Source organism: Sphaeramia orbicularis, chromosome 13 (genome assembly GCF_902148855.1).
Source record: "Sphaeramia orbicularis chromosome 13, fSphaOr1.1, whole genome shotgun sequence".
Lineage (NCBI taxonomy): Eukaryota > Metazoa > Chordata > Actinopteri > Kurtiformes > Apogonidae > Sphaeramia > Sphaeramia orbicularis.
In genome coordinates this window covers 49,300,832-49,311,366 of record NC_043969.1, presented here as the reverse complement: position 1 = coordinate 49,311,366, position 10,535 = coordinate 49,300,832, and the positions used below count along the sequence as shown (strand labels likewise).

General features: G+C 37.9%; 1 protein-coding gene across 1 annotated transcript; it reads left to right on the top strand.

Annotated features, from left to right (window-relative positions):
* The first annotated feature begins 669 nt into the window (after window positions 1-669).
* LOC115431616 (complement C1q and tumor necrosis factor-related protein 9-like) lies at window positions 670-6,387 on the top strand. Its single transcript, XM_030152111.1, has 5 exons — window positions 670-753; window positions 3,156-3,519; window positions 3,600-3,680; window positions 3,777-3,857; window positions 5,280-6,387. The coding sequence occupies exons 1-5, from the start codon at window positions 730-732 to the stop codon at window positions 6,197-6,199; spliced, it is 1,470 nt and encodes a 489-aa protein (XP_030007971.1). The 5' UTR covers window positions 670-729; the 3' UTR covers window positions 6,200-6,387.
* Window positions 6,388-10,535: the final 4,148 nt, after the last annotated feature.

The following is a 10,535-nucleotide window of genomic DNA, read 5'->3' as shown; positions in this document are numbered from 1 at the left end:
TACAAGTCCAGAAAGTCTCAGTTTATGGAGATGAAATGTCTAGTTTAGTGTAAAACATCTGAATGGACTGAGGTTTAATGGTTCCTCTGTGGTTTTTAACAGTCCCAGTCTGGTTTAACTGTTCCAGTCTGGTTTAACAGTTGTGGGTCTGGTTTACTGTTAAACCAGATCCGCAACTGTTAAACCAGACTGGGACTGTTAAAAACCACAGAGGAACCATTAAACCTCAGTTCTGGTTTAACAGTTGTGGTCTGGTTTAATGGTACGAGTCTGGTTTAACGATCCTGGTCTTTATGATCCGCTTCTTCTACGTGTCGACGTTTCAGCTCCGACACAAACTCACATTTATTGGTTTACATGATGCGTCTTTGTTCGGAGTCAGGACACATTTCACTTTCCCCGCTCGCATCCAGGTCGCGGCGTCTCCGTGGATCTCAGGTGTGTGTCCTCGCAGGTGTAGGAAGGTGTGTGTTCACGTATGTGCTGCGATGTGACACCACCGTATTATTTTTAATGAGGTCACATTATGCATTAAAGACAAAAGCACAAAAAACACAGGCCTAGTTCTTACTCAACAGATACACACACACACACACACACACACACACACCTGAGTCCGGCTGGCAGGGGGTGGGGCTGGCATAAGGGGGTGGAGTCCAGGTGTTTATTAGCTGCTGCCGCTGAGACGGGAAAGTCAGATCAGCCAGACGCCGCAGAGAGACGAGTCACATGACCCTGAGGAGCCAGCCAATGGTGAGTGGAAGCATCACATCCACAGACACTGAATAACGGACGGAGACATTTAGTTATTTAAAGACAGAGTTAAAGAGGACATTTTAAAAAACTCACTGATGTTACAAATATGATGGAAACCTTAAGGAAAATGTAGGGAATACATAAAAAGTACAAGAAAAACACACGACAGGACGGTTTAGAGTCTAAAAAAAACAAAAACAAAACGCTTATGAAACAAATAAAAACAGAAACACGTTGAAAAAACTAAATCCAAACTTATTTGTGGGTAAAAATGTGATGGAGAATTTACATTATTCTAATATTGTTAATGTATTCCACCTTATAACCACATAATTATAATTACACACAATATTTTGCACATTTATGTATGTTTCATATTGATATTTGTCTAGTATATATCATAATTTTGTTTAATAGAGTGTTTTAATATGTATATTTTATAATTATTTTGTATTTATTTATATTGTTTCTCTTTTTTGGTGGTATAGATCATTTCTTTCCTTGCTACTTTTTAATATTATACTTGCATGAAGATACTGTAACATACAACATCGTCCTCTGGGCTTAATAGAGAATTCTGATTCTGATGTTCACATCCAAATGTAATTGTTTTCATATTTAAAAGGAAAATCTGAACCAATTTTACCAAAACTAATAATACTAATGAGCAAAAACAGATATAAAAGTCAGGATATAATGAAAATATGATGAAAAACTTACTGCTCTGTCTTTATTCATTAAAAAAATGTAGACAATAGATAAAAGAAATGAGACATTTTTACAAATTTATGACACAAATATGTAGAAAAATCTCATTTAGTCAGAATTTACATTTTAAAAAGAAATAATATAATAAAAACAATATTATTACATTATTAAAACATACTGTCAATAACTGCCAATGGTCATTATTATTATTATTATTATTATTATTATTATTATTATTATTATTATTATTATTATTATTATTATTATTATTATCATCACCATTACTGTAATCACTGTTAGTATTGATTATTGATATAATTATAATGACTTATTTATTTACAATTATTATTTTGTATTACTATAAATGCTTGTGATGTGCAATTTTAAGCATTAAAAGAAATATGTGAACAGATTTTTTTACCAAAAACAACAATAACAAGAAAGTCTGTTTGAAAGAAGAGAGAAGGTCAATAAAGTGAAAACAAGATCAGATTTTCTTTTTTTTTTCAGTGTAAACTGAACATGAGGATGGGAAAGACAGTAATAAAACACAGAAATAAAGTATCAAATGTACACATATGCATATATTTACAGACCAGAGGAATATGATGGAAAAAGGATTAAATGTAACAGATGAAAGAAGAAAGAGAGGCATCATATGTACAAAGAAAAAGACATGAAACAGTAAAAAGTAAATGATGTGAAATGTGATGTTTGGTTTAATGGATGAGATTCTGTCAGAACACCCGAAAAGGACGTTTTTTTTTTTATTTTCTGGAAGTTTTACTTCAGATGACATTCAGTTTAATGAAAAACAGGAAAAAGAAATTAGAACAGAGTGACCAAGACTACAACTACTACTACTACTACTACTACTACTACCACTACTAATGATAATAATAACTACTACTACTACTACAACAACTATCTACTACTACTACTACTACTACTACTAATAATAATAATAATAATAATAATAATAATGATAATAATAACTACTCCTACTACTAATAATAATAATAATAATGATAATGATAATGATGATAATAGTAATAACTACTACAACTAATAATAATAATAATAATAATAATAATAATAATAATAATAACTAATGCTACTACTAAAAATAATAATAACTACTACTACAACTACTACTAATTACTACTACTACTACTACTAATAATAATAATAATAATAATAACTACTAATACTAATACAACCAATACTACTACTAATAATAATAATAAATCAAACTAAAAATAATTAATTAAAACAGCCAAAGTGAAACAAAAGCAGATCATCCTACAGTCATTTATTTCTAAATTTATTAAATCTGTCAAGTATGAATTCACACAAAACTTAATCATTAAACTAAATATTTATTAATGTCTTTATATTTTCCGATAAAAACCTTGAAACACATCCAGATGTTTTGTTTTGGGTTTTTTTTTTTAATCTCTTATCCATCCATCACTGTGCCTTCTGTTTAATAGATCATCGTCCAATCACATCAAACCTCATGGATCAGTTAATACTTAACTCCTCCCCTTCACTATGATCATATGTGATTATTGGACATTTTTGACTGGGCTCCTCTGATCTGAACCTGGTCTGACTCCTGTTGGGGACGGCGCCCCCTGGTGGTGTGGACTCATTATTACAAAGTTTTCACTAACCCTTCTGTTCTTCAGACCATGCAGATCTTTCTTCTTCCGTACCTCCTGATGGCGGTTTCCCTCCATGTCATGGCGGGGCCGCCATACCCAACACCCAAGACACGGGACAGCTACCCTGATGGGTACATGACAGGCATGCCAGAGATGTATGAGACGCCGGACATGCCGGGGATGCCAGGGATGCCGGACGACATGCTGGGGATGCCCAACACGACGGACATGACGGACATGCCACCCGGAGCCATGGACGCCTACTGCCAGATGCTGCTCCAGAGCCCGGGCGCCGTCCCCCCCGATCAGATCCCCTGGTACTGCCTCTGCACCCACTGCCAGGGTACCCAGGGACCCAAAGGAGACCGAGGAGACAGGGGCATGCCAGGTAGGACCACATCTACCAGTGGACCACCAAGACTCCCTGTGCTTTAATGAATCTAATGCTCTACAAACATTGTCCATCAGGTCCACCCGGTAGTCCTGGTAGAAGAGGCTTGACGGGTTTCCGAGGTCCTCCAGGTTTCACCGGCAGACCAGGCATTAAAGGTACCCGGACTCCAGAGATCTCAGCAGACGTCCACGTCCATGTCCACCATCCTCCTGCTGCGTCTTTCTGACTGTGTTGATGTGTTTGACCCTCAGGACAGAAAGGAGACGGTGGCGACAAAGGAGACCAAGGCATGCAAGGCCTGATGGGACCCAAAGGAGGGCGGGGCTTCAAAGGTGAGTCACTGAACTGGTTCAGATCTACAGGGGATCGGTCCAGTTCATGACGATTAGAGGTCGATGCCCAAGTGGTGAATTTTTAAGCTTTTACGTGGTTTCATTTGTGAGATTTCAGTATCTTCTCAGTTTCTTGCAGCAAATAAAACACATAGAACATTAAATTTAACGTATGTCGACTGTTCGATAGTGAAACATTATGTGCACTGCAAGAATATTATTGCTAACAAAAACTAATGAAATGACGAAAACTAGAATTAAAAAAATATTTTCGTTAACTGAATAAAATAAAACTATAATTAAAAGAAAAAAACAATAACTAAGTAAAACTATTGTGTGCTTACTAAACTAAAATGTATATAAAAAATAATGGATAAAATTCCCGTTGCTTTCGTCTTTGTCAATGTTGGATTGATATGAAATTGATTTATTTCGCTAGTGCAACTTTAGCTAGCAGCACCATATGACACTTCACGGTCCGTCACTTCTGGTCACTTGTGGTTTAGCAACAAAAACCAGCAAAGCTGTGCTAAAAACAAAACAAACTGAATTAGAGAAAAAAGTCAAAACTAAATAAAACTAAACTATTACTATGTCATATAAAAATCCTATATTTTCTCAGTTTGATGTGAAAAAAATTATATTACATTATGCTTATAAATAATGACAACTTCAAATCTTTGTTTTTGTTTTAGTGCAAAAAATAACATTAAATTATGAAAATATTTACTTTTACAAACTATCCTGTAACAATAAAATGTGAATAATATGAACAAATATGAACAACCTGAAATGTCTGAAGAAATTTAAGCTCAATTTTAACAATTTCCTGCCTGTTCCTCAGTGTTTAGTGTCTTTGTAGATCTGATCCATAATGCACATGGACAAATGATAAGTTGAGGCAGAATATTGTCAAAACTGCACTTATTTTTCTCAAGAAATTTCAATTTTTTCAGGTTATTCACATCTTTTTTGTTTGGATACGTTATAAAAGTAAGGATTTTCAGAATTTCGTGGGGTTTTTTGCACTAAAACAGACAAAATTTGGAGTTGTAATTATTTATAGGTTATTATGCTATAATTTTACTGGTCTGGCCCACTGGAGATCAAATCAGGCTGAATGTGGAACCTGAAAGAAAATGAGTTTGAGAGCCCTGCGTTAGTGTGAACATGTTGTTGTCGTTTCAGTTCCACAGATAGAACCTGAATGCAACACTTGTTCTTGTCGGTCATCACTGTTAGAACAGTTTGATTTAAAGGTGTTCTTTTGATCATGTGTTGGGACGGACGCTGCCCACGGTGTAAATCTGGACCAGTTTGGAGCCATAGTGTCAGGCTGTTATTTTTTTTTTAGAAGTACCTCACCCTGGTGGTCTTCGTTGGTCCATCAGATGTTCCTGACCTGGTTCTGTTGTCCTGCAGGTGAAAAGGGTCAGCCTGGTGTGGAGGGTCGTCCAGGGGATCAGGGTCCCAAAGGAGATGATGGCGTCTGTCCCGATGCCTGCGAAGCAAGCCAGGGCCCCCCAGGACCACCCGGTCTGCCTGGCTCTGCAGGACCCAGAGGGAATCCTGGTCCTCAAGGGCCAATGGGGCCAAAGGGGAGTAAAGGTGACATGGGTAATATGGGTCCCATTGGCCGTCCTGGATCTCCTGGTGAGAAGGGGAACATTGGGCCGAAGGGGGACTGTAACTGCACAGATGGAGCCGATGGGCTCAACGGGGACAAGGGGGACAAGGGGGACCAGGGTAATCCAGGTCCAATGGGGCCACAAGGTGCAGTAGGGCCACAGGGTCAGAAGGGAGAGATGGGGATGATGGGGATGATGGGATATCCAGGTCCATGCATGCCCGCCATCCAGTCCTCCTTCTCTGCAGAGTTGACGAGCAGTTTCCCTCCCCCCAACGCCCCGGTGGTCTTCTCCCATGTTTTATACAACGTCCAGGGGCATTACGACGCAACGCTGGGCATCTACTTCGCTCCAGTTAACGGTACCTACATGTTCACCTACCACCTCACCGTCTACGAGCGGATTCTCAAAGTCGGCATCTTTCTCAACTTCTACCCAGTTCTAAAACAAACTGACGCCCGAGCATTAGGGACCACCTCGCATTTAGTCATCCTTCACCTGTCCGCAGGGGACGCCGTGTGGCTTCAGGTGAAGGACGAGAACACCAACGGCATGTACGCTAGCTACGAGACCAGCAGCACCTTCTCTGGCTCATTGCTCTACCCAGATTCCTGTGATACGCCTTTACTTAGAACATTCAGAGATGAAAACTATGAGGAGGGCAATTACAGCTGGGGTGGGTCAACCGCCACACCCCCCACCGTAACCCCCTAAAGGAAACCATCAGCCTGAATAACACATAAATCAGTGCTGTTTGCCTGTAGAAAATGTCCGTAAATTATTTTAGATCATTTTTAAAAGTCAGTTAGCAGTGCATTCCCTGATGATTAGCTTAGGCCAAAGTCACAAAACAAATACTTAAAACTAACATCCCCTACATTTGCCCCAAACCAGGAAAGATGGTGAATAGTGCAACTCCCACCCCCCGACCCCACCCCCTCCCCAATTATGAAATTATTATTGTCCTTGACTGAATGTGAAGACTGATGGCATTTCAGCGTGTGGTGGAAAGGTGAGGCCAAAATATTGCAGTTTTTCTGGTGTTGAAAGTCCAATCATGGCTTTGCATCACAATTGTCAGTCACGTTAAGCTACATCCTGCCCCGCCCCATCCGCTGTGCCCCATGTCACCTGATGGAAAAATATAATAATATAAAAGACAGTTTCTTCATCTTGTTTTAATTATGCCACTTAAGTCAAGAAAGTCGCAGTTTGTTGGAATGATGGTGACGTTACCGTACATGTGGCACAACAAAATGGGCGGGGCTTCAGCACTACACATTATTAAAACCCAGTCAGTAAGATGACAACTCAAACACAAACGACTCCCATGAATTCTACCTAAAAATCACATTTGGGAAATGTTGATTGGATGTGAAACAGGGGGCGGAGCTTAGGACCACCCACCAGGTGGAAGTGGACACATGTGGCTTCACTTTGAGGAGCTCATGAGCTAAAAAGGATAATTAGTGTTAGCAAAGCGTTATTGTACAAATCTGCTTATGTTGAGTTTATCGCCATTTATTTATCACATATTAATACTGAATTATGAAAACAATAAATGTGAAAACTGTCTCCAGATCAAAAACACTAATATTTTAATTCACTTTGAAACCGAACCTTTCAACAACCATAACTGTGATTGTTTGTTTGTTTGTTTTTTCTCTTTTTGCCAAAACAAAGACAGTTTGACGTTGGAGCGTCGGGGCTGTTTTTATGTTTCCCACTGTTTTTTTTTTTGTTCAGTATTGTGGTGTCACTTTTACTTGTGCTTTTTCTTGTGAATTTTCTAATTGTCTTTGTTCTGACATGAATCGGTCTCATATTTGTTTGGACTGTTGTTGTCTCGTCTCTAATCGAGGACGTGGTCTTTGTCCGGAGAACCTCCCCCTTTAGTTTGATCAGTTACTGTGAATCCGTTATCTCATCTGCGTCTTTGTTGCTAAAGTGCTATCTTTTCCAGACCCGGTGGAGGTTTTCACATCTGTGTCATCTGATTTTCCCCAGACACTGACGCTGCAGCGTAAAGCGATATATGACCTGTCTTTATGGTCGCATTGTTTGGGCAGGGCAGGTCCACAAGGACGAACAATGGAACAAAGAAAACCGGATTCTCTTGGTGTTTCTGCCCAAATGAGTCGATCACAGATACAGTTTCGGACCAGTTGAAGAACGTTCAAGAAACACTTTATCTGAAATCTAAGGACAAAATGACACCATAAATAATGTTTCTGAAACTAAATTCTACACATCGGACACTTTTCTGGACGCCCAACAGTATAACACAAAAGGGAGTTGAGCATTAAATATCTGCTTAAAGGTTCAGGTTTTATTGTCAGAAATTCAACTAAATGGAATTTCTGACAGTAAAAATTATGGGTTCTACATCTACAGATGTTTGGATTTGGATGTTGGATGAAGCTAGCAGACTAGCAAGCTACAAAAGGAATCCAAATCCATGGTTTTAATAGTGTTTTTGATCACATATGAACCTTAAGCCGATGTTTTAATGTGGACAAATGTTGCAACTGATATATTCTCATTAGCTGCTATTATTAGCTAAGCCATGGGCACAATGTCCCACAAGTAAAGAATAAAAAGAGTCTAAATCAATGTATTAATTCAACAAACATGAGAAAAGGGTTAAAGGACGATTTATGCACATTTATTGTGTTTATGTGGAATTGTTTTTATCACTAAAACACTGTAGTTTCCTTGATGCTAGCTAGCTACCTCCATAAGCTAACGTCTGTCTCTGCCTGATTTTTATGCAGATGATTTAGATCAGGTTTTCAGTCTAAATCTTTATTTTCTTCACTGATTCTCAACATTATCCACCGTTAGCTCAGATGTTCAGTAAGCTAACGTCAAAAAACCACCAACCACAGCTCAAAACACAAATTACATGATACATTTTACACATATCGTCCTTTTTCAGTCCCAGGAAGCATCGTTACTCACATTATTATTTTCACAATTGGTTTTTATCAACTTCAGTCTCAACTAAAGGCCTAAACTTTTCCAGTGAACTTTGAGACGTTGGACGTGTTGTGAATGTGGTGGTGGATTTGGATGTGACACTAAATGGAGGTTGAGGTTCTCCTTGGACAGTTGGTTTAATTTAACGTCCCTTTAGAACCCTTCGACAGCAGACCTGCTTTATGTTTGGTTGGTGGTTCTGTCACTGTAGAGCTTAAACCTTCACTGTTATTTGTTGTGTCTAAAAAATTAAAAGCTTCAATAAAATGCAGAATAAATGTTCAGTGTGTTTTTGTGTCTGATAAAACCTGATAAATACCTGATATGAACTTTTATCAAAGAATAAACACAGAAATATTGCAGAAGAACTTTAGATTCATTTATTTTCCCTTTAGATTAGATATAATAGAACTTTACTGATTCCAGATTACTGATGAAGGTTCAATCATCAACATATTTAACCAAAGTTAAGTCGTCTCTTCAGTTTTTCATATTTCCACTTTTTCACTCTAGCCAACACAACCCTGTTACTCACATGATCAGAATACAACAAATTAACCCCTTCATGCTCAGTGGTCACTCCAGTGGACAGTTCTTCTCCAGCTGTTCTCTTGTATATTCATGGGTTTTGTTGTTTTAGTTCCATATCAGCCGACACAGTGGACACTTTTGCACCATCCCATGCGCTGACATTCAGACCATTACTGTAACGTTATGTTCTAGATAAACCTGATCTGCACTAACATGATTGTGTGTAAATCAATTGCTAATTGTTATTAGACTGTAATTAACAGTTTTCTTCAACAATTTTTTAAAAATATATATATTATCTCCATGAAGTGAGTAAGAACTAGAATTAGAGTATGATAAAAGATGACAAAATGTGAGATTAGCTGCATTAAAAATGGTTTTATTTCATATTTTTCACACAGTATATCACTTTCTGATATTGCATTTTAAATACATGTTTTTTTGCTTCAAAAATTAAACACATGGTGTCCAAATGAGTGGACATTTTTGTAACTCCATGAAAAATAGGTTAATTTAAGAAAAAAAAAATCTATCTCATTGTTTTTTTCATGCCTAAAGAGAAGTAAAAACACTAAGGAAAAAAATTTTTTTGACTAAGGTTGTCATAATTCATGCATCAAAGGGTTAATTCAAGTTTTCTTTATAAATAAAATGAAGTCTGTCCTTGACATTAACAGTAACATTACATTCCACAGTTTGCATCTATTTGTTAACGTGTTCTTTTGTTGGAAGCTCCAAGAAAAAGTCTGGATTCTTTTAGGTCTCATTTTTATCAGTTTAATTTGGCTTATCTGACCACAAACAAAGTTCACAGTATGACTCAGCGCTGAGGATCCACACCCCAACCATGAAAATGGATCCAGACATTCCAATACACATCACTTTTATCATCCTTGTAAACTGATCTTCAAACTCTGGGCTGACCCCCTTGTGCTAGGTGGGCTGGGTCACAGAAAATGGACTGGTGTCATGTGACTCTAAAGTCAAGCAGAAGTGATACCTCAGCTCTATGTAAAACCCCGTACTGACAGTGTGTTTACTTATCTCCTGTGGTTTACGATCATGTGTCCTAAGGACCTAAAACCTTATTTTTATTGCATTGGGCTGTTGTATTATATGTCCCGTTTGTTTGTGTGTGTGGGCGTGAATGGTTTAAAATTAATAGAAATAATTAAAACTGTAATGTAATGTAGAAGAGACCCCAGGAAGAATAACAACTGATGTTTCAGCTGCTAATGGGGATTTGAAGAAATGAAATGAAATGTTCAGTAAACGCAATGAACAGATTTAACACCAACACATTCATTGGCAACAAATGTTTTCTTTTATTCCAGAAGAGCGCCATTCATCGTACAGGAAGCTAAACTACTGACACTGTGATTAGCGTCGGTAAACACACGTTAATATGATCTACACCGACTCCAACTGTTCGTGTAAACGCAGACGGAAAACAAGGAAACATCACAGGTTTCACTACAGAACACATTAAATCACAGAACTACAGAAAAACCACACAACTAAACATTTCAGCTAAAACAAC

What these genes read in the sequence shown, in the direction of transcription:
- LOC115431616 (XM_030152111.1), top strand. Translation starts at nt 730, where the DNA reads ATGACCCTGAGGAGCCAGCCAATG. An exon ending in CCCTGAGGAGCCAGCCAATG is followed by an intron (nt 754 to 3,155) that starts GTGAGTGGAAGC and finishes TCTGTTCTTCAG; the next exon opens with ACCATGCAGATCTTTCTTCT. An exon ending in AGGAGACAGGGGCATGCCAG is followed by an intron (nt 3,520 to 3,599) that starts GTAGGACCACAT and finishes ATTGTCCATCAG; the next exon opens with GTCCACCCGGTAGTCCTGGT.